This window comes from Chiloscyllium plagiosum, chromosome 9 (assembly GCF_004010195.1).
Source record: "Chiloscyllium plagiosum isolate BGI_BamShark_2017 chromosome 9, ASM401019v2, whole genome shotgun sequence".
Classification (NCBI taxonomy): Eukaryota; Metazoa; Chordata; class Chondrichthyes; order Orectolobiformes; family Hemiscylliidae; genus Chiloscyllium; species Chiloscyllium plagiosum.
In genome coordinates, this window is record NC_057718.1 from 719,324 (window position 1) to 743,791 (window position 24,468).

The following is a 24,468-nucleotide window of genomic DNA, read 5'->3' on the forward strand; positions in this document are numbered from 1 at the left end:
CCACCCTAGCTCCCTGAATTTCTGTCTTACGTCCCCATCCCTTTTCCTACTTATGTGTTTTGTGCCTATGTGGACCACACCTGTTCCCCTTCCCCCTCAAGGATCCCGAAAACATGATCCAAGACATCATGAGCCCTGGAGCCTGGGAGGCAACACACCAAATGTGAGTCTCTCTCGTTCCTCCACAACCTCCTATCTGTCCCCTAACTATGGAGACCCCAATGTCTAATGCTCTGCTCCTCTATCCCCTTCCCTTCTGAGCAACAGGGACAGACTCTGCACCAGAGACTTGTACAGGAGAAAGTGAGGACTGCAGATGCTGGAGATCAGAGTCGACAGTGTGGTGCTGGAAAAGCACAGCAGGTCAGGCAGCGTCTGAGGAGCAGGAGAATCGACATTTCGGGCATAACAATCCGTGATGAAGGGCATATGCCCGAAATGTTGATTCTTCTGCTCCTCGGATGCTGCCTGACCTGCCGTGCTTTTCCAGCACTACAGTCTTGACCCAGAGACCTGTACCCCATGGCTTACCCCTGGTAAATCCCCCCCCGCCCCCCAACAGTATCCAAAACCGTATATTTGTTATTGAGGGGAATGGCAACAGGGGATCCCTGCACTGCCTGCCAGTTCCCTTTCCGTCTCCTGACGGTAACCCATCTACCTTCTTCTTTTATCTGAGGTGTGACTACCTCCCTTAACTCCTCTCAGTAACTCCCTCCACCTCCCGAATGACCCGAAGTTCATCCAGTTCCAGCTCCAGTTCCCTAACACGATTTTTGAGGAGTTGAAGTTGGATGCACTTCCCGCAGAGAAAGTCAGCAGGGACACTTGTGGTGATCCTTACCTCCCACATTCTGCAGGAGGAACATTCAACTGCCCGAACCTCTATTCCCATTATTATAAATTCCCAACAAGACTATGGAAAATTAAAAATGGAAGAAAAAACTAGTTACCTTACCAATCTGCACACAGAGCCTTTTTGTTTTGGTTGGAGGAGAAGGATGGGTGTGAGACACTACCTAATAGTGTTTCAGGTAACGCAACTGCCCAAATTTCTTTCTTCACTCACTCAGCAGTCCTGTGTCTGCTCGTGTTTGTGAAATTGATGAACTGTTCAACCTCCTCGTGGAAGCATGAGGTGGCGCCAATACAGTCATCAATGTAGCGGAGGAAAAGATGGGGAATAATGCCAATGTAGCTGCAGAAGATGGACTATTCCATGTACCCGACAAAGAGGCAGCCATAACTGGGGACGATGTGGGTGCCCATGGCTACCCCTTTGGTCTGATGGAAGTGGGAGGATTCGAAGGAGAAATTGTTGAGAGTGAGGGCCAGTTTAACTAATCGAATGAGTGTGTTGGATCAGCAAGAAAGGAAGAAATGGAGGCCTTCGTCATGGCAGATGGAAGTGTACAGGGACTAGATGACCATAGTGAAGATGAGGCATTGGGGGTCGAGGAACTGAAAGTCATGGAGGAGGTGGAGGGCGTGGGTGGTGTCCCGAATGTATGTGGGGAGATCCTGGACCAAGGGGGACAGGACGGTGTCAGTGTATGCAGAGATATGTTCGGTGGGGCAGAAGCAGGCGGGGATGATTAATCGAACTGGGCAGTCAGGTTTGTGAATTTTGGGTAAGAGGTAGAACTGGGTGGTGTGGGGTTCCTAGATGATGAGGTTGGAGGCTGTGGATGGGAAATCCCCTGAGGTGTGAGGTTGTGGATGGCCTGAGAGATGATGGTTTTGTGATAGGAGGTGAGGTCATGGTCGAGGGGGCAGTAGGGGGAGGTGTCTGTGAGTTGGCACCCGGCTTCAGTGGTGTCCAGGTCAGTGTGCCAAACTACCATAGCCACCCCCCCCCCCCAACACACACACACGCGCATACCTTGTCTGCTGGTTTGATGGTGAAGTTTGGGTTGGAGTGGAGGGCTGTGCATTGCAAGGGTGAGAGGTTGGAATTGGTAAGGAGGGTGGACAGGTTGAGACGGCACTGTTACGGTGGCAATTGGAGATGAAGAGGTCGAGGATGGGTAACAGACCAGCACGCAATGTCCAAGTGGATGGAGTGTGTTGGAGGCAGGAGACGGGGTCCTCGGAGGGTGGGTGGGAATCCTCATGGATAAAGTGAGTGCGGAGGCGGAGGAAGAAAAGTTAGATGTCACGACCTGTGTTGAATTCATTGATCTGGGAGCATAATGGAATAAAGATGAGGCCTTTGCTGAGAACTGATCATTCATCCTCAGTGAGGGGTGGTCTGGGGGAATGGTAAAAACACAGCAGGACTGGGGGCTAGGAGCTGGGAGTGGGGGCGGAGACTGTAACTGGGGTGGGTGTGGTCATGATATCATGGGTGAAGTCACCGAAGGAAGTGATGTCGTCATGGGGGTCGGGGGCGGAAGTGGTGCATTCAACACGTCGCAATATCAAACTTTTCTTCCACTGCCTCCACCTCCATGTTTACTTTTGTTTGTACCCGGTCTGTATCCCTCTACTCCCTGCCTATTCATGCATCTGTTCAGATGCCTCTTAAATGTTGCTGCTTCTACCTCCACTTCTAACAGCATGTTCCAGGCACTTAACACCCATATGCACATTGTTGTAAAATGGTTGGATGGGTGGGTAGGTACTGGAAGGTTTCTCTTCATATAATCATTTCAAATGGGGCTTTGTGTTATTGTTTTCTACTAAATATTTTAATTGTCCTCCACTTTATGTTGCTGACTGCAAATTTGGGGAGGTAATGGTCTAGTGGCATTATCACTGGTTTGCTAATTCAGAGAGCCAGGTAATGTTCTGGGGACATGGGTTCAAATCCCACCATGGCAGATGGTGGAATTGAATTTAATAAAAATTTGGAATTAAGAGTCTAATGACGACCACAAATCCATTGTTGGAAAAGCCCCGTCTGGTTCATTAATGTCCTTCAGGAAACTGCCATCCTTACTTGGTCTGACCTACACATGACTGCAGGCACACAGCAATGTTGCCAACTCTTAACTGTCCTCTGGGCACTTAGGAATGGATAATAAATGCTGGGCAGCCAGCAATGCCCAGATCCCATGAATGAATTAAAAATGTCTGTTGCATTTACATTTGTTGTCCTTTCCTCTTCATAGTGATTTGGGGACCTTTATTGGGCTTGGTACTGTGACAGGATCCGTAGCTATCTACATTGCATTTTCACTCCAGGTAACGTCACGAATTTTGTTTTCCTTTTTGCAGTATATTACTCTATTTTATTCAATGTCTATGTCCTGTGATTATCAGTATCTCCGTTTTTAGTGTTTCATGAAATGTGATTGTGATTCACTATTGCCCAGTAGAGGTTGCTGCCTTGAACCGATGCAGTCAAAACAGTGTAAGGACACCACAATACTGTTGAGAAAGTAGTTCCAAAGTTTTGATTCAGCAATCATGAAGGAACGGTGATGTAGTTCCGAGTTAGATAGTGTTGGGGCTTGGATCCTCCACAATCTGTCACTGTTCTCTAGACCAATCAGCCACTTGTTGCTGACTGAATCTTCATTCAGACAAACCATATGGCTGCAGCTCCTCTGCTATTAGGCTCTTGTACTCTTCCCCCACCCCCCGCCTGCGTTTGAACTAATACCAATATAAGCAGCACTTATCATGATGTCAGAAAACTTGTTTTTAAACACTGCAGGAACCTTTTCCATAACTTTGGGTTTTTAAAACTGACCTTTTCCTATTTCAATCCACCATTAAAGCCAGAGCAAAGTAAAAATATTCCTGAAGAAGGGCTTATGCCCGAAACGTCGATTCTCCTGTTCCTTGGATGCTACCTGACCTGCTGCGCTTTTCCAGCAACACATTTTCAGCAAAGTAAAAACATGTAGTCTATTACATAGCTCCACCCTTTAAGAAAAAAGCCAGTAGGTAATAGCAAGGCAAATGAATGTTGATCTTTATTTCGGCAGAATACAATATAATGCTGAAACCATACAAGGCACTAGTCAGACCATAGCTGAAATACTGGCACCAGATTGTGGCCCCTTATCCAAAGAAAGTTTACTAGGTTGATCCCAAGTATGGAGGGACTGTCTTGATGAGAATCTTGTATAGGCTGGCTCTGTATTCACTAGAATTTAGAATAAGAGAAGCAACCTTCTTGAACGAATAACGAAGTGATATCATACAGGTCGACAGCACTGAAAAAGACATTTAGCATGCTGGCCTTCATCGGTTGAGGCATTGAGTATGAGAGTTGGGGCGTTATGTTACAGTTGTGTAAGTCATTGCTGAGGCCACACTTGGAATATTGTGTACAATTTTGGTCACCCTGTTATCGGAAAGACATTGTTGAACAGGAAAGAGTTCAAAGAAGAATTACAAGGATGTTGCAAGGACTTGTAGGCCTGAGTGACAGGAGGAGGTTGGCCAAGATACGTTTTGGTACCTTGGAACGTACCTCCATACCTCCAACACTAACCCCTGTGAGATCCCACTGGGCACAGACCCTCCAACACTAACCCCTGTGAGATCCCACCAGGCACAGACCCTCCAACACTAACCCCTGTGAGATCCCACCAGGCACAGACCCTCCAACACTAACCCCTGTGCGAACCCACTGGGTACAGACCCTCCAAAACTAACCCCTGTGAGATCCCACTGGGTACAGATCCTATAACATACCGCCTGTGAGATCCCACCGAGCACAGACCCTCCAACACTAACCCCTGTGAGATCCCACTGGGCACAGACCCTCCAACATTAACCCCTGTGAGATCCCACTGGGCACAGACCCTCCAACACTAACCCCTGTGCGACCCCACTGGGCACAGACCCTCCAACACTAACCCCTGTGCGATACCATGGACACAGACCCTCCAACACTAACCCCTGTGAGATCTCACTGGGCACAGACCCTCGAACACTAACCCCTGTGAGATCCCATGGACACAGACCCTCCAACATTAACCCCTGTGAGATCCCACCGGGCACAGACCCTCCAACACTAACCCCTGTGCGATCCCACTGGGCACGGGCCCTCCAACACTAACCCCTGTGAGATCTCACTGGGCACAGACCCTCCAACACTAACCCCTGTGAGATCCCATGGACACAGACCCTCCAACACTAACCCCTGTGAGATCCCACTGGGCACAGACCCTCCAACACTAACCCCTGTGAGATCCCACTGGGCACAGACCCTCCAACGCTAACCCCTGTGAGATCCCACTGGGCACAGACCCTCCAACACTAACCCCTGTGAGATCCCACTGGGTATACAGACCCTCCAACACTAACCCCTGTGAGATCCCACTGGGTACAGACCCTCCAACACTAACCCCTGTGAGATCCCACCGTGCACAGACCCTCCAACACTAACCCCTGTGAGATCCCACTGGGTACAGACCCTCCAACACTAACCCCTGTGAGATCCCACCGTGCACAGACCCTCCAGTCCATAAGATGTGGGAGTAGAATGAAGCCGTGCAGTGAATCGAGTCTGCTCCACCATTTGATCACGGCTGATATGTTTCTCAACCTCATCCTCCTGCCCTAACCCTCTAACCTTTCATCCCATACCAATCACAAACCTATCTATCTCTGTCTTAAATACACTCAATGACTTGGCTTCCACAGCTCTGTGTGGCACTGAGTTGCATAGATTCAACACCTCTGGCTGAAGAAATTCCTCCTTATCTCAGTTCTGAAGGATCATCCCTTCACCCTGACGATGTGCCCTTGGACCAGGCAAAAGCGAGGACTGCCGATGCTGGAAACCAGAGTCTAGATTAGAGTGGTGCTGGAAAAGCACAGCCGGTCAGGCAACACCCAAGGAGCAGGAAAATCGATGTTTCGGGCAAAAGCCCTTCAGTCCTGACCGGCTGTGCTTTTCCAGCACCACTCTAATCTAAGATGTGTCCTTGGATCCTAGTCTGTTTTGTTACTGGAAACATATTCTCCTTGTCTACTCTATCCTGGCCTGTCAATATTGTATAAGTTTCAATGAGATCCCAGCATTATCCTTCTAAACTCCATTAAGCACAGACCCAGAGTCCTCAGTTGCACCTCATATGGTAAGCCATTCATCCTCGGGATCATTCTTGTAAACCTCCTCTGGACCCCTTCCAAGGCCAGCACATCCTTCCACAGATTCAGGGCCCAAAATGCTCACAATATTCCAAGTGCAATTTGACCAGAGCCTTATACAGCTCTAGCAGTGTGTACCTGCTCTTGTATTCTAGCCCACTTGAAATGAGTGCTAGCGTTGTATCTGCCTTCCTAACTGCCAGCTTCACCTGCATGTTAACTAGACTATGATATAGAAAATAGACTATGCCTCTAGTCTTCTTAGCCAACTGCATGAGCTCAAGCTTTCCCACATTGTGTCCCATCTGCCACTTCTGTCCAAGTCCTTCTGCAGTCTCCCTGTCCCCTCAGCACTACTTGTCCCTCCACCTATGTGTGTCATCTGTAAATTTAGCAACAATGCCCTCAGTCCCTTCTCAGAGATAATTCATGTATAACGTGAATGTTTGTGCTCCCAGCACTGACCCCTGTCGCACACCATGTCATAGATTGTTGGCCTGAAAATGTCCCTTACCCCAACTCTGTCTTCTGTTAGCCAACCCCCTATCCATGTAATTGTACTACCTGTATCACCTTATTCTGTCACCTAATGTTGTGGTAACCTCAACCAATGTAGGAATTGAACCCATGTTGTCAGGGTTTCTCTCTGCATGACAAAACAGTTGCCCAGTCAACCGAGCAAACTGACCTTGTGTAAAGTTCTGACCTCGTTTAAGAAAGAACATAATTGGAGCAGTTTGAGAAAGTTCACTTGACAAATTGGGGTGTGGGGGATATCTTATCAGAAAGGTTGGACAGTTGAGCAAATATCCATTGGGATTTAAAAGAATAAGGTGGTGATCTTGTTGAAATGTACAACGTCCTAAAGAGGCCTTAACAGTGTGGATAAGAAAAGCATGTTTCCCCTTCAGAAACTAGAACTAAGAGGCACAGTTTAAAATAAGGGATCTCCCATTTCAGAACAAAATGAGAATTATTTTCTTTGAGGGCTGTTATTTTATGGAATTTGTCATGATTCATTGGGTTAGTTCACTGGGAATCACGATCAGTCATGATTGTAATGAATATCAGAGCAGCCTCAACAAGCTGAATGCCTTACTCCTCCTGCTCCAGGTTTTTGATTCTGTTACCAGAGTGTGGAAATGTGCAAAGGTACAAAATGCCCAGTTTACCTGAACAACAAAATCAGGTTTAAAGAAAAAATAATTTTGACAGAATTTAAGAACTAGGAGCAGGAGTAGGCCGTCCGGCCCCTCGAGCCTGCTCCACCACTCACTAAGATCATGGCTGATCTTTTCATGGACTCAGCTCCACTTACCAGCGCTCTCACTGTATCCCTTAATTCCTTTATTTTTCAAAAAGGTATCTACCTTAGCTTTAAACTACTTCCCTGTGGGCAGGGAATTCCACAGATTAACAACCCTCTGGGTGAAGAAGCTCCTTCTCAGTTCAGTTCGAAACCTGCTTCCTCAGCTTGAGGCCAGGCCCTCTTGTCCTAGTCTCACCCACCACTGGAAACATCCAATCTGTGAGAAGCAAACTCAATAAAATTTTAGACGAGACAGACAAATCTGGAAACAAGACAATTTATTCTACAATCTTGCAAGAAAGGGCATCAAATGCAGAAGCAAATGAGCAAATTAGACTTGGGTTAGTTTACAATTATACCTTTGAGTTGAGTGAGGTCACCTCTCCAGACTCCTAATTACCTAATCTCTCTTACTAGGCTATACAACTGCCCATCTTCACTCCACCCTTGTTACTTCCCATGTTGGCAACCTTCCTCCCTATTAGTGAACATTTTGTATCAATACTGCTGGTACATCCCATTCTCCGTACACTTCATCAACTTTGTATCATTTTTGTACAGCTCAGGCATTTTAGTTATCAGTTTTTTTGCTGAAAACTTATTTTAAAAGAGTTAACTTGCTTATATTATACTTCAGAATTAGTATTTAACTAACTATAATTAAAAGTAAAGGTACACTTCCCTAAGTACCTGCAGAGTTAATAATTTTTCTGCTGGATCCCTTTTCTTCATGTTCTTTTATATCTGCAAAAACAGCACTTCTTTTTATTTCTAACACTATTTCCATTTTATCAATTCCCTTCATAAATTTTATATGTTTCCATAAAATCCCTCCTCATTCTTCTGAATTACAATGAATATAATTCCAGTCTACTCAGTCTCTCCTCATAAGCCAACCCCCTCAACTCCAAAACCAACCTCATGAACCTCCTCTTCACCCCCTCCAGTGCCAGTACATCCTTTCTCCAGTAAGGAGACCAAAACTGCACACAGGTGATGGCCTCACCAGCACCTTGTGCAGTTGTAACATTACCTCCCTGCTTTTAAACTCAATTCCTTTAGCAATGAAGGACAAAATTCCATTTGCCTTCCAAATTACCTGTTGTACCTACAGACCAACCTTCTGCGATTCACGCACAAGGACACCCAGGTCCCTCTGCAAATCACCATTCAAGTACTAATCTATTTTTCTGTTACTCCAACCAAAATGGATGACCCAGACCTTTGCCATTCCCTCAATGATTCGATGTTCCTCTGCAAACTTTCACAGTCCTCTGCACACTTTGCTCTGCCACTCATCTTGGTATCATCGGCAAATTTTGACGCTGTACACATGGTCCCCAACTCCAAATCATCTATATAAATTGTGAATAACTGATCCCTGAGGCACACCACTAGTCACTGATTGCCAGCCACAATAGCACTCATTTATCCCCACTGTTTCCTTTCTGTTAGTCAGCCAATCCTCTATCCATTCTAATACTTTAACCCTAACACCATGCATCAGCCTCATGTGCGGCACATTGTCGGCCTTTTGGAAATCTAGGTGAACCACATCCACTGAGTCTCCGTTGACCACCTTGCTTGAAATGCCTTCAGAGAATTCCAAAAGATTTGTGAAGCATGACCTTCCCTTCATGAATCCATGCTGCATCTGTACAATGGGACAGTTTCCATCAAGATGCTCTGCTATTTCTTTCTTGAAAGTAGACTCCTGCATTTTCCCCACTACAGAGGTTAAGCTCACTGGTCTATAATTCCCCATCTTTTGTCTATTTCCCTTTTTAAATAGTGGCGTCAGATTTGCTGTTTTCCAATCTGCTGGGACTGCCCCAGAATCCAGTGAATTTTGGGAACTTACAGCCAGTCCACCTGCTATTTCTCCCGCCATCTCTTTTAGTACCCTGGGAAGCATTCCATCAGGGCCAGGAGACTTATCTATCCTGAGCTCCATTAGCTTACCCAATACTAGCTCTTTCATATTAATAATCGTTTCCAGGTCCTCACCTACCTTCATCTCTTTGTCACTTACTGGCACTTATGATGAACAAATTGTCTTTATCAAGGACAGTTAAGAAATGTGAATTGGGTAACTTAGAAACTGTATGACCTAAACTCGATCTCTTCTTAAATTTTCCCTTCTCAAACAGACAGACAGACACAGATAAAGAAAACATAGATATTAAGGGTGAAAAACAAACGGAAAGATTAGGGAAATACAGTTTAATAGCACCAGTCTGGACCACATGATTCAATGAGTTACTTTCTTTCCCTTTGTTTCAATTCCTTTTGAGTTTCTTTTTCCCAGTGAGATGAGTTTGTTTGTGCACTGTTGCTGTCTGTCTCACTGGTTGAGAATTCATCTTTTCACTGTTTCTGGGGGTCTTTTACTCTTTCTCCAGTAGGGGATTTGCAGAGAAACACGAGTTGGAGATACTGTAGATTTTCTAGTAACTCCAAACAGAAGATATAGAATTTTTAATGTTTTCTCTTTGCAGGCTTAGTGGTTATCTGATGGACTGACGTTACACGAGCCTTTATAACTGAATCGGGCACCAATCAGTGTGTGTTATCAATCAGTTTTCTGTTAGATTGTCTCTGTGGTGTCTGCCTTTTCCTCACTGTTCCAGGAGGGTGCACTGTTGTGTACAACTCAGTGTGCTCCAGTCAGGAGATTTGTTTAAAACCTCTGCACAGTCTCATTGGCTCAAAGCAGTATCTTCCTCCTTTAGTCCACATTCTAAAAGTAAACAACGTGGAAAAAAAATGCCTGTGTCATTGAATAGTTTTAAAGTTGAATAAGGTAGATTCTTAACTACTGAAGGATTCAAGGAGTATAGGAAACAACCATGGAGATAGTGACTATAATCAGATCAGCATCTCATCGTGTGGCAAAGCAAGCTCAAGCTACTGACTAGCCTGTTTGAGAAATTTTTGATACTGTACTTCAAGTAAATTAATCCCCTGGGCTTGATGACTTCCATTCCAGTGTTTTAAAAGAGATGGTTGTAGAGAAAAATTCATGGTCATCTATCAAGGTTCTGTCAACTCTGGAATGGTTCCTACAGATTGGAACTTGGCAAATGTAACCCCACTAGTTATGTAAGAAGGGAGAGAGAAAGCTAGTAATACAAACCTGTTAGTTTAACATCAGTCACAAGAAAAAATGTTGTAATATATCCTCAAAAGCAAGACCAAGTGTAGGCCATTCAGCCCTTAGAGTTTGTACGGTTATTAGATTAGATTAGATTTCCTACAGTGTGGAAACAGGCCCTTCGGCCCAACAAGTCCACACCGACCCTCCAAAGAGCAACCTACCCACACCCACCCCCCACATTTACCCCTGACGACTGCATCTAACACTGCAGGCAATTTAGCATGGCCAATTCACCTGACCTGCACATTTTTGGACTGTCGGAGGAAACCCACGCAGACACAGGGAGAATGTGCAAACTCCACACAGTCAGTTACCAGAGACGGGAATTGAACCCGGATCCCGGGTGCTGTGAGACAGCAGTGCTAACCACTGAGCCACCGTGCCGCCCTTGGATATGGTGATGGCTGATCATCCTACTGTGTACCCCATACCCTTTGATCCCTATATCTCCTCCTTGAAAGCATTTGATGTTTTGGTTTCAGTTGCTTTCTGTGGCAGAAAACTCCACAAGGTCACCACTTGCGAAGAAATCTCTCCTCATTTCAGTCCTAAATGGCCTATCCTGTATCTTTTGATATGCTTCTGGATTCCCCGATCACTGGGTGCATCCTTTCAGTTTTGCTCTGTGTAGTCCTGTTAGAGAGATAAAGGATTATTGTAAAAATGTGATAATAGAACACTTAGAAATATTGGTAGGATTGAGCAAAGTCAATATGAAAGGGAAATTATTTTTCACAAATCACCCTGGTGTTTTGAGAATGTACCTAATAGAATAGATTAGCAGGAACCAGTTCGTACTTTGATTTTGAGAAAACTTGAAATAAGGTTTTGCACAAGAGACAAGTAAATATTAGAGCACATGAGATTTGGAGAAATGTGCTGATGTGTATTGAAAACTGTTAATGGACAGAAAATAGTAGGAATAAAAAGAATCCAGTCTGTGATATGACTAGTCTAGTAGTAACAGCAGCTGGATTATCCCACAGCAATAGCTATGTTGACATTCCAATGAATTAGTAAAAATTGATCAGCTGTATAAATACAAGAGTAAGTCAGTGGCTGGAAATTCTGCAGTGAATAACTCACCGCCTAACTCCCTAAAGTCAACCTTCCATCTACAAGGCATGAGTCAAGAATGAGATGGAATATTCTCCACTTTTCTGAATGAGGACAGCTCCAACAGCACGCAAAGCTTGACATCATCCAGAACAAAGCAACCTATTTGGTACGCCATCTAGCAGCTCCAACTTTTACTTCCTCCACCAGCGATGCTCAGTTGCAGCAGTATATATCATGTGCTAGGTGCACTGCAGAAGTACACCAAGGCTGTACATATAGCACCTTCCAAGCCCACACTCTCTACCATCTAGAAGAAGGACAGCATATATATCTGTTATTTCCCATCCAAGCCACTCACTATCCTGACTTGGAAATGTATCTCCAATGTCACTGAGTCAAAATCCTAGAATTCCCCTCTACCCTGAAGATATTGTGGGTGTCCCCATGCCACAAGCAATAATTGTCTAAGAAGGCAGCTAATCCCCACCTTCCCCAGGACAATAAAATTGGCTCATAAATGCTGGCCTAGCCAGTGATGCCCATATCCAATGAATGAATAAAAGATAAGAAAATAGTGTTGTCAAACCTTTGTAAATTAGCTGAAGTATTTTGTCTTTAATTCTGGCCACAGTCAGGTAGGAAGAATGTCAAAACTTTGGAGAGGGTGTCAAAGAAACTTGGTAAAGCACTTTAGTTCCTGCCACTTGCTGAAAAGGTATCAGATATAGTTGTACATACATATTCTGCCTGTGCAAAAGTAGTATCAAGTGCAAAGTACTCCTGTCTATTGTGAAAGATTGAACAGTTTTGAGGACACTTTCGATGTCTATGGAGTGAATAAGATGAAAGCTAATGGCAGAAGGATTGGTAACCAGAGGGTACAGATTTACATTAGCAATAAAACCAGAATGGAGATGGAGCAGTAAAAATAATCAGATTTACAGTAAATATTTTAACTTCTTCAACAGCAAGTTTACTACGTGAAGGAAACACATGGAATTGTGGTGACGGACTTGGCCTTTCTGCCCGATGTGGGTCCAATGAAGGAGGTGACTAGAAAAAATGAGGCCGCATTGCTGAGTGTAGCCGTAGACAGTCGGTGTAAAGTACATCTGTTGCCACGCAGGCGTAAGTCAAAAGAGTTTTTTCTCTGTCTAGTTATCTTGTTTCCTCTTCCAGGTACAAATGTTGACTCCTATCTTCAGTTGATTAGCCTTTGCTTTCTTACTTAGGTTAGAAATTGTTATCTGATTTCAGAAAGCTTGTGTTGACACAGTATTGAACCATTGAGGAAGATGAGGTATCTGCTCATTGCCCACACTTTCCACTGGATGTTGATAGAAATGAGATGCTTCCTGATGATCTGACTGGTTTCAGTCTGATTATTCTATAAGACCTTAAGATATAGGAGCAGAATTTGGCTGTTCAGCCCAACAAGTGTTTTGCTCTTCAATCATGGCTGATATGTTTCTCAACAACATTGTCTTGCTCTATTCCCCTTAACCATTAATCTCCTTACAAAGCAAGAACCTATCTATCTCTGTCTTAAATATACTCAATTACTTGGCCTCCTGAGTCACGTGCAACAATGAGTTCCACAGATTCACCACTTTCTGGGTAAAATAATTCCTCTTCATGTCAGCTTGGATCCTAGTCTCTCCTACTAGTGGTAACATCTTCTCCACATCCACTGTATCCAGACCTCACAGTATTCTTGAAGGGATCCACCTTCATCCTTTTAAACTCCATCAATTGCTCCTCATATGACAAGCCCTTCAATCCTAGGAACATTCTTGTAAACCTTCTCTGGCACCTCTCTAATCTTCTCAAAACTCGCTAAAACCCCTCTAAGGCCAGCACATCCTTCCTTAGATACGGGGCCAAAAACTGCTCGTGATATTCCAAATGAGTTCTGACCAGAGCCTTGTACAGCCTCAGTAGTACATCTTTGTCATGTATTACAACCCTTTAGAAATAAATGCTAACATTGCATTTGATTTCCAAACTGCCACCTGAACCTACATGTTAACCTTCAGAGAATCCTGAACTCAGACTCCCAAGTCCCCTTGTGCTTCAGATTTATGCAACCTTTCTCATTTAGAAAGCAGGTGATGCCCCTAATCTTCTTACCAAAGTGCATAACCTCACTCTTTCCCCCATTGTATTCTATCTGCCAATTCTTTGCCCACTCTCCTAGCCTGTCCGAGTCCTTCTGCAGCCTTCTCACTCCCTCAACACCATCTGTCCATCCACATACATTTGTGTCATCTGCAAATTTAGCAACAGTGCCCTCCGTTCTTTGGTCCAGATTGTTAATGTACAGCATGAATACTTGTGCTCTCAACAAGGACCCCTGTGGTACTCCGCTAGTCACCGGCTGCCATCCTGAAAAAGATTGCTTTATCTCTATTCTCAGCCAAATCTTCTATCGGTTTTAGTACCTTGTCCCTAACACAATGAACAGCCTCCTGTGTGGCACTTTATTTAAGGCGTCCACGTTGGGGAGACAGGACGCCTACCCACACAGCGCTTCATTCAGAGAACATTTCCGGGACACCCGCACCAACCAACCCCACTGCCCCATGGTCGAACACTTCAACTCCCCCGCCCGCTCTGCCGAGGATATGCAGATCCTGGGCCCCTTCCATTGCCACTCCCTAACCACCAGATGCCTGGAGGAAGAACGCCTCATCTTCCACCTTGGGACCCTCCAACCCCATGGCATCAATGTGGATTCACCTGTTTCCGACCTATCACCTTTACCCACCTCCATCCACCTATTGCACTCTCAGCTACCTATCCCCCCTCCCATTTATCTCTCCACCCCCGAGGCTCCCAGCCTCATTCCTGATGAAGGGCTTTTGCCTGAAACGTCGATTTTCCTGCTCCTTGGATGCTGCCTGACCTGCTGTGCTTTTCCAGCACCACACTCTTAACTCTAATCTCCAGCAGCTGCAGTCCTCACTTTTGCCATCCAAATTAATAACCTAATCCGCTTTCTCCCTATAACCTTTGATCCCATTTGCCCCCCCCCCCCGGTGCTATATCTAGCTGCCTCTTGAATACATTCAATGTTTTAGCATCAACTCCTTCCTGTGGTAATGAATTCCACAGGCTCACCACGCTTTGAATAAAGAAATGTCTCCTCATCTCCATCCTAAGTGATCCATCCGAATCCTCAGACTGTGACCCCTGGTTCTGGACACACCCACCAAAGGGAACATCCTCCCTGCATGTACCCTGTCTAATCCTGTTAGAATTATAGAAGTTTCTATGAGATCCCCCCCCCCCCACCTTACTCGTCTGAACTCCAGTGAAAACAATCCTAACCTACTCACTCTCTCCTCATACGTCAGTCCCACCATTCCCGGAATCAGCGTGGGAAAACTCCCTCAAGAGTAAGAGCATCCTTCCTCAGAAAAGGAGACCAAAGCACCAGCGACTGGTGCACAAGGACACCCAGCTCCCACTGTACACTCTCCTCTCCCCATTCAAGTAGTAACCTGCCACCTTGTTTTTGCTTTCAAAGTGAATAGCCTCACATTTATCCAAGTAATACTGCATCTGCCATTGATTGGCCCACTCACCCAATCTGTCCAGATTATGCCAAAGGATCTCTGTATCCTCGTCTGTTTACCCTCCCACCCAACTTGGTGTCACTTGGAAACTTTGAGATGTTACATTTTGTTCCCTCATCCATATCATTAATATATAATGAGTAGCTGGGTTCCAGCACTGATCCCTGTGGCACCCCACCAGTAACTGCCTGCCAATTTGAAAAGGACCAATTAATTTCCTCTCTACCAGTCAGCTTTCTATCCATCTGAATACACCGGCCCCAAACCCATGATCTATAATTCCCTTTGCCAGCATTTAGCCCACATCCCTCCAAGACCTAACTATTCACATACCCATCCAGATGCCTTTTAAATCTTGTAATTGTACCTGCCTCCATCAATTCCTCTGGCAGCTCACTCCATACACACATCATTGTCTGCTTGAAAACGTTGCCTCTTAGGTCCCTTTTAAATCTTTTCCTTCTCATCTTAAACCTATTTCCTCTAGTTTTGGACTCAGCTACCCTGGGGAAAACTATTTACCGTATCGATGCCCTCCATGATTTTGTAAACCTCCATAAGGTCACCCCTCAGCCTCCAACTCTCCAGAGAAAACAGCTCCAGCCGTTCAGCCTCTCCTACAGCTCCAATCCTCCAACCCTCACAACATCCTTGTAAATCTTTTCTGAACCCTTTCAAGTTTCACAACATCTTTCCTGTAGCAGGGAGACCAGAATTGTATGTCATATTCCAACAGTGGCCTAATCAATGTCCTGTACATCCATGACATGACCTCCCAACTCCTGTACTCAATGCTCTAATATAAGAAAGCGTACGAAATGCCGCCTTCACTATCCTATCTACCTGCGACTCCACTTTGAAGGAGCTATGAACTTACACTCCAATGTCTCTTTGTTAGATTAGATTTCCCTACAGTATGGAAACAGGCCCTTCGGCCTAACAAGTCCACACCAACCCTCCGAAGAGAAACCCACTCAGACCCATTTCCCTCCCCTATATTTACCCCTGACTAATGCACCTGACACTATGGGCAATTTAGCATGGCCAATTCACCTGACCTGCACATCTTTGGACTGTGGGAGTAAACCAGAGCACCCGGAGGAAACCCACACAGACACGGGGAGAATGTGCAAACTCCACACTGACAGTCACCCAAGGCGGGACTCGAACCCGGGTCCCTGGCACTGCAAGGCAGCAGTGGTAACTGCTGAGCCACCATGCTGCCCCAAACTCTACAGGACCTTACAATTAAGTGTATTAATCCTGCCCTGATTTGCTTTTTCAGAATGCAGTACCTCACATTTATCTAGATTAAACTTCATCTGTCACTCCTCGGCCCATCGCTCCATCTGATAAAGGTCCCATTATACTTTGAGGGAAACTTCTTCGTTGTCTGCTACACCACCAATTTTGGTGTCCTCTGCAAATGTACTGGCCATACTTCCTATATTTGCATCCAAATCATTTGTATAAATAACAAAATAACTGACCTAGCACCAATCCCTGAAGCACACCACTGGTCACAGGCCTCCATTTCAAAAAGCAACCCTCCACCACCACCCTCTGTGTCCTACCTTCTAACCAATCCTGTATCCAAAAGGCTAGTTCTCCCTGTATTCCATGTGATCTGACCTTGTTAACCAGTCATTCATGCTTGTCAAATGTCTTATTGAAGTCGATATAGACAATGTCCACCACTCTGCTTTCATGAATCCTCTTTGTCACTTCTTCAAAAAGAGACACAGCTCCCCCTCACAAAGCCATGTTGACTTTCCCTAATCAGTCCTTGCCTTTCCAAATACATGTACATCCTGTCCCTCAGGATTCTCTCCAACAACGCTGGCAGTACGGTGGCTCAGTGGTTAGCACTGCCTCACAGCACCAGGTTCAATCCTAGCCTCGGGCAATTGTCTGTATCGAGTTTGCACGTTCTCCTCGTGCCTGTGTGGATTTCCTCAGGGTGTTCCACCTTCCTTCCACAGCCCAAAGATGTGCAGGTTAGGTGGATTGGCCATTCTAAATTACAGCAACAAGACATCCCAACCCCCAGCCTCCTATCCTCAACTTCTTCACCTCAAACTGCCACCGCAACATCAATCTTTTGGATCTCTCCACCCTTCTCACTCACTCCAATCGCTCCACTTCCTTCATTTCACCCCAACCTCACTATTAAACCCTCCAATAAACAGGGCTCCGTGTTGGTCTGGCAGACTGACCTCTACATCACTGAGGCCAGACACCAATTCTCTGAAACCTCCACCTATCGTGACTATGATCCCACCTCTGATCACCAAGCCATCATCTCCCAGACCATCAACAATCTCATCACTTTGGGAGATCTCCCGACTGCAGCCTCCAACCTGACAGTTCCCCAACCCCATACTGTCTGTTTCTGCCATGGTTGACCCAGTGTCTCTGCCCCACCGAGCTCACCACCTCCTCGTACCGCAATTCTGGTCTTTCCCCATTGGTCCAGAAACTCCCAGCCAACACCGTCCACCTCTTCCCCAGCCCCCGACACCTCACCTTCACCATGGACTTACAGGCCCTTTACACCTGTAATCCCCACACGGACAGATTAAAAGCCTTCCGCTTCTCCCTCTCCTGTCAGCCCAATCAGTCCCCCTCTGCTGACACCCTCGTTCGCCTGGCAGAACTGCTGCTCACCCTCAACAGTTCTTCATTTGATTCGTCCCACTTCCTACAAGTCAAAGGGATAGCCGTGGGCACCCACATGGGCCTGTGCCAAGCCTGCCTCTTTGTAGGATTCACGGAGCAGTCCCTGTTACGTGCAGGACAGGCATGTCCCTGGGAAAATGAGGGATAGAAATGGCAAGATTAGGAAACCTTGGATGGCAGGTGAAATTGTGAGACTAGCTAAGAGGAAAAAGGAAGCGTACAGAAGGTCTTGGTGACTGAAGACAGACGAAGCTTTGGGAGAATATCAGGAAAGTAGGACCAATCTGAAACGAGTGATGAAGAGGGCAAAAGGGGTCATAAAATATCTTTAGTAAACAGGGTTAAGGAAAATCCCAAAGCCTTTTATTCATATATAAGCAGAAAGTGGGTAATTAGAGAAAAGTTTGGCCCACTCAAGGATAAAGGAAGTTATGCGTGGAGTCAGAAAGAAATGGGTGATATTCTTAACAAGTACTTTACATCGGTATTCACTGAGGAGAGGGACATGACGGATGTTGAGGTTAGAGATAGATGTTTGATTACTCTAGGTCAAGTCGGCATAAGGAGGGAGGAAGTGTTGGGTATTCTAAAAGGCATTAATGTGGACAAGTCCCCAGATCCGGATGGGATCCATCCCCGGTTACTAAGGGAAGCGGTAGAGGAAATAGCTGGGGCCTTAACAGATATCTTTGTAGCATCTTTGAACATGGGTGAGGTTCCCGGAGGATTGGAGAATTGCTAATGTTGTCCCCTTGTTAAGGAAGGGTAGCAAGGATAATCCAGGTAATTATAGACGGGTGAGCCTAATGTCGGTGGTAGGAAAGCCGCTGGAAAAGATAATGAGGGATAGGATCTATTCCCATTTGGAAGAAAATAGGCAGCATGGTTTGTGCGGGGAAGGTCTGTCTTACCAACTTAATAGAATTCGTTGAGGAAGTGACAAAGTTGATTGATGAGGGAAGGGCTGTAGATATAATTTATATGGACTTCAGTAAGGCATTTGATAAAGTTCTCCATGGAAGGCTGATGGAGAAAGTGAAGTCACATGGGGTCTATGGTGTACGAGCTGGATGGATAGAGAACTGGCTGGGCAACAGGAGACAGAGAGTTGTAGTGAAAGGGAGTTTCTCAAAATGTCGAACTGCGATCAGTGGTGTCCCACAGGGATCTGTGCTGGGATCACTGTTGTTTGTGATATACAGAAATGATCTGGAGGCAGGTACAGGTGGTCTGATTAGCAAGTAGCAGATAGTGTAGGAGACTGTCAGAGAATACAGCAGAATATAGATAGATTGGAGAGTTGGGCAGAGAAATGGCAGATGGAGTTCAATCCAGGCAAGTGAGGGGTGATGCATTTTGGAAGATCCAATTCAGGAGTGAACTATACAGTAAATGGGAAAGTCTTTGGGAAAATTGATGTACAGAGAGATCTGGGTGTTCAGGTCCATTCTACCCCGAAGGTGACAATGCAGGTCAGTAAAGTGGTCAAGAAGGCATACGGCATGCTTTCCTTCATCGGACAGAGTATTAAGTACAAGAGTTGGCAGGTCATGTTACAGTTGTAGAAGACTTTGGTTAGGCCACATTTGGAATACTGCGTACAGTTCTGTTTGCCACATTACCAAAAGGATGTGGATGCTTTGGAGAGGGTGCACAGGAGGTTCACCAGGACGTTGCCTGGTATGGAGGGGGCTAGCTGTGAAGAGAGGTTGACTCGATTAGGATTATTTTTATTAGAAAGACTGAGATTAAGAGGGGACTTGACTGAGGTCTACAAAATCATGAGAGCTATAGACAGGGTGGATTGCAAGAAGCTTTTTTCCCCCAGAGTGGGGAACTCAATTAATTGGGATCACGAGTTCAAGGTGAGAGGGAAAAAGTTTAAGGGAGATATGCTTGGAAGGTTCTTTACACAGAGGATGGTGGGCACCTGGAACACGTTGCCAGCGGAGGTGGTAGAGGCGAGCACGATAGCATCATTTAAGATGTATTTTGACAGAGATATCTCGACAGAGGTATACGTGAATGGGCAGGGGGCAGAGGGATACAGTCCCTTAGAAAATGGGTGACAGGTTTAGATAGAGGGTTTGGATCGGCGCAGGCTTGGAGGGCCGAAGGGCCTGTTCCTGTGCTGCAATGTTCATTGTTCTTCATACTCACTTCTCCCTCTGCTATGTTGATGACTGCATCTTTGCTGCCTCGTGCTCCCATGAGGAGCTCGAACAGTTCATCAACTTCACCAGCATCTTCCATCCTGCCCTCAAATTCACCTGGACCATTTCTGACACCTCCCACCCCTTCCTGGACACCTCCATCGCCATCTCCAGAAACCCACTGACTACCCACAACTACCTCGATTACGTCTTCTGTCACCCACGCTCCTGTAGAAATGCTATCCCATACTCCCAATTACTCTGTCTCCACTGCATCTGTTCCCAGGATGAGGCGTTACACCTGGGATATCTCATTTATCTTTCTACTTTAGGGACCGTAGTTTCCCCTCCTCAATAAATTAGGAATGCCCTCAACCGTATCTCCTTTATCTCCCAAACCTTTGCCCTCAAACTTCCCTCCAATAACAATAAGGATAGAGACCCCTTAGCCTTCACATACCACCCCACCAACCTTCAAATCCAATGTATCGACCTTCAACATTTCCACCACCTACAATCAGACCCCACCACCAAAAAGATATTTCCTTCCCCATCCTTGTCTGCTTTCCACAGGGACCGCTCACTCCACAGCTCCATCGTCAACTCCACACTTCCCACCAACTTCTCAACCACACCCAGTACCTTTCCCTGCCCTGAAAGAGGTGCAACATCTCCCCCCTCACCTCTGTCCAAGACCCTAAACAATCCTTTCAGGTCCAACAGAGATTCAACTGCACATCATTTATTGCAGTTGATGTGATCTCTTCTATATCGGCAAGACCAAATGCAGACTTGGGGACCAGTTCGTGGAGTTTCTATGCTCTGGACGCACTGACCAACCTGACCTTTTGGTTGCCATCCACACAAATTCCCCCTCCCACTGCCCCAGCGACATGTCCATCCTTGGCCTCCTCCACTGTCAGAGTGAGGTCAAACGGAAACTGGGAAGCTTACAGCCCAATGGCCTTGACATCGACTTCACCAGTTTTAAAGTCCCTCCTCCCCCAGCCTTATCCCATGTCTAGCCCCACTCCTCCTCCTCGCTTTCCCGACCTGTCCTAACCTGTCTGTCTTCCTACTCACCTATCCACTCCACCCTTCCCACTGACCAATCACAATAACCCCTTACCTGCATCCACCTATTACCATCCCATCTACCCTTTCCCCAGCCTCCGCTCCCATCCTCTATATAGTTCTGGGCTCCCTCCCCATTCCCAATCCTGATGTTGCGTTGAGGTTGTCCAGGACATTGGTGAGGCTTCTTCTGTGATATTATGCCCAGTTCTGGTCTCCCAGTTATACAATGATGTCATCAATCTGGAGAGGGTTCAAAGAGATCTCCCAGGATGTTGCCAGGTGTGGAAGATTTGAGTTATAAAGAATGGCTGGATAGGCTGAGTCTTTTTTTTGCTGGAGTGTTGGTGAGAGGTGACCTGATAGAAGTTTATGAAATAATGAGAGGTATACATTGAGTTGATGGTAGTTGTCTTTTGCCTAGGATGGGGAATTTCAAGACGAGGGTGCGCATTTTTAAGGTGAGAGGAGAGAGATTTTAAAAAGACGAGGTGAATTTTTTACACAGAGAGTGGTTCCCATTGGAATGAACCTCTTGGGGAAGTGGTGGATGTGGGTACCATTACGATGTTTAAAAGACACTTGGATGGATACATGAAGAGGAAATGTTTGGAGGGATATGGGCCAGGAGCAGGCAGGTGGGACTGGTTTAGTTTGGGATTATGTTTGGCATGGACTGGTTGAACTGAAGGGTCTGTTCTCTATGCTGGATGACGATAAATGGAGGAGTGCTTCAATGATGGTGGTGTAGTCTTTAGTTGAATATGTTGTAACTTTGTTCCGTTTTGTTCTGGAATGGATGAATAACTGCCTTTGTTTGATTTTCAGAGATGTTCCCGATCTGGGTAGTCTTGCTTCTGTGTGGATTGATCATCGTGCTGACAATCGTCCTTTTGCAGCATCTGTTTCCAGGGCTGTTGTAAGCTCCTTTCTCGGGATGATGCTGCTACGGTTTACATCTGATCTGAGCAATACTGGGCAGAAAGACATTCTCAAGTAACCAGCAGCTCTTGTGAGCTTCAACACAAAGTGTCTGTGAAATTGGGTCATACACTGTATGACACCACTATTCATAGCTCTGCATAGCCTGGAGTTGCAAATCGCTCTGTACAGACCCCTTCAGACTATGCTCCGGACAGACAGTATATCTGAATTGACATTAATTAGATATCTGATGGATTGCCTCTGACTTCATTGATCCTTCCATCACAAGCTCCCCCTCTGTACTCCTAACTATTCCTCACGTTTTTCCCATTGCCCAATGCTGTCCCCTCCCCCACTCACCCTGCCCTAATTTTTGATTTTTTCTGTTCTGTTGAGGATTTTCTAAAATGAATGCTATTGTCTGTGGTACAGGTGGATCTGCAGTAGATGTCCATGGAATTTGTTCTGTGATATTGCGGTTTGGCAGCTGACAGAATTTCATAAGAATATTCAGTGAACTCCCTCCCCATTTACTCAAAATTAATCATGCTCAGCGATGGTGTTTAAGAGGCTTAAAAATATTGATGTTTAAAAACATTCACAGCATTTGCAACTTGAGAGTGTTACCATGGCATCTTTTCTCTTGCCCTGCTGTTTCCCCAACAACCTCACACTGATTATTTTCCCCTTCTCCCTCACCATCCAAACTGCTCGAAGGGTATAATTGTGAGTGAGATTATGAGGCCTCTGGCATTAGATGTGAGGAACCTGGGTCTTGGTGCTGGGATTTAAGAGGGTGAAGTTGTTACATGATTTGTGCTCCTTGTTATCAGTGACTAATATGCTCACACATCAACGTAAATCCCAGAAAATATTTGTTGAACTAATGTTCTTTATCAACTCTCTAACCAACATGATATTTTAATAAGGCAACATTGTATGTTTCAGCCTGCCTCAGACTGAAGGCTCTATCACGGGATTACAGCAGCTTAATATTGTTGGTAAATATGTAGATTAGACCATCCTTAAAATATAGAACCCACCTTCAAACTGAATCTGGACACCTATCATGAGGGAATTCCTTACTTGATGACTATGTGCACTTTCCTACTGTTGCCTGCTGTGAAAGGGCAGGATCTGAGCAGTACAGCGGAAGCTGTAAAACCAAAGCAAGATACTGTGGATGCTGGAATTCTTAAATAATAATGGCAAGTGCTGGAGAATCACAGATCGGATTCCATCACTGGAGAGAGAAACCGTTAACATTTCGAGTCTAATATGACTCTTCTTCATATGACACTGGAATGGTTTGTTCAGTTTCTCTGTCCATAGATGCTTCAGACCTGCAGAATTTCTTCAGCACTTCCTGTTTTTATTAATGATTTAGAGGGAGTTTTACTCTATCTAACCTTGTGCTCTACCTGTCTTGGGAGATTTTAATGGGAACAGCATGGAGTCTGCAGCTAACCTAGTACTAAACCTGCTCTGGGTGTCCAGATTCAGTTTGAGGGTGGGTTCTGTAGGTTAAGGATGGTCTAATCTCCATATTCACCAGTATAGAGGGAAGAAAGACAAAGTGCTGGAGAAATTGAGTAGGTCTGTCAGTATTTGCAGGCAGAAAATACACAGGTAACCTTTCACCTCTGGTGACCCTCTGTCAGAACTGAGCAGTACATAACCCTGTGCTGGACCTGTCCTGGGAGTGTTGATGGGCACAATGTGGAGGGAAGGAGTCTACTTTGTACCTGTCTGGGAGTGTTTGACCAGAACAATGTAGAGGCTGGTTTACTTTGTATCTAACCCTGTGCTGGACCTGCCCTGAGAGGAATTAATGGCGAAAGTGTAGGGAGCTTTACTCTGTGTCTAACCTTGTGCTGGCCCTGTCCAGTGTTTGATGGGGCGGTGTTAAAGGAGTTTTATCTAACCTGTATTGTACTTGCCTTGGGAAATGGAGTAAAGTCAACTGTAGGGGGAGCTTCAAACTATACTGTCCTTCTGTTAGGAAATGCGTGATGCTGGCCATGGATAACTGACTAGAAATGTCTCTTTCTCCAGCACTTGTAACCCCATCCTGATTATAACTACTTCAAAAAAAAATGCATCAGAATGTTTGTTTTTAATGTCCTGGTATTTGAGATGTTTTTTTTACAGAACAAGATGATGTAAATTAAAGCAGAACAGACGAAGTGTCTTGTCTGTCTGATTGCATGATTCAGGGAATTATTGCTGACAGAATCTCAGAACTTGCATTCCCATGTCCACCACAGAGCCCCTTCATCCCAGATTGTGACCACATTCCACCACATTCCTTATCCATGTGAATGTCTCTTTCCTCATGGGCCTTTCTCATTCCTTTTTTGAAATGCCATGAAACTGCTGAAAGTCCTGTAGGTATTTCAAGAGGAGCTTAGCAAGATGTAGAGTAAAAGAACAAAACATGCAAAAATGCACATGTCTAGCAGCATCTGTAGTGAGAAAGAG

At 45.4% G+C, this 24,468-nt stretch overlaps 1 protein-coding gene across 1 annotated transcript in view; it reads left to right on the plus strand.

Moving 5' to 3' along the window:
* preb (prolactin regulatory element binding) overlaps window positions 1-24,173 on the plus strand; it is a 61,226-nt gene extending 37,053 nt beyond the window's left edge. Inside the window, exons 6-8 of the mRNA XM_043695210.1 lie at window positions 3,114-3,186; window positions 12,548-12,707; window positions 21,892-24,173. Of these exons, the coding sequence (XP_043551145.1) occupies window positions 3,114-3,186; window positions 12,548-12,707; window positions 21,892-21,986 (328 nt within the window). The 3' untranslated portion in view covers window positions 21,987-24,173. The remainder of the gene's footprint in view (window positions 1-3,113; window positions 3,187-12,547; window positions 12,708-21,891) is intronic.
* The last annotated feature ends 295 nt before the right edge of the window (window positions 24,174-24,468 follow it).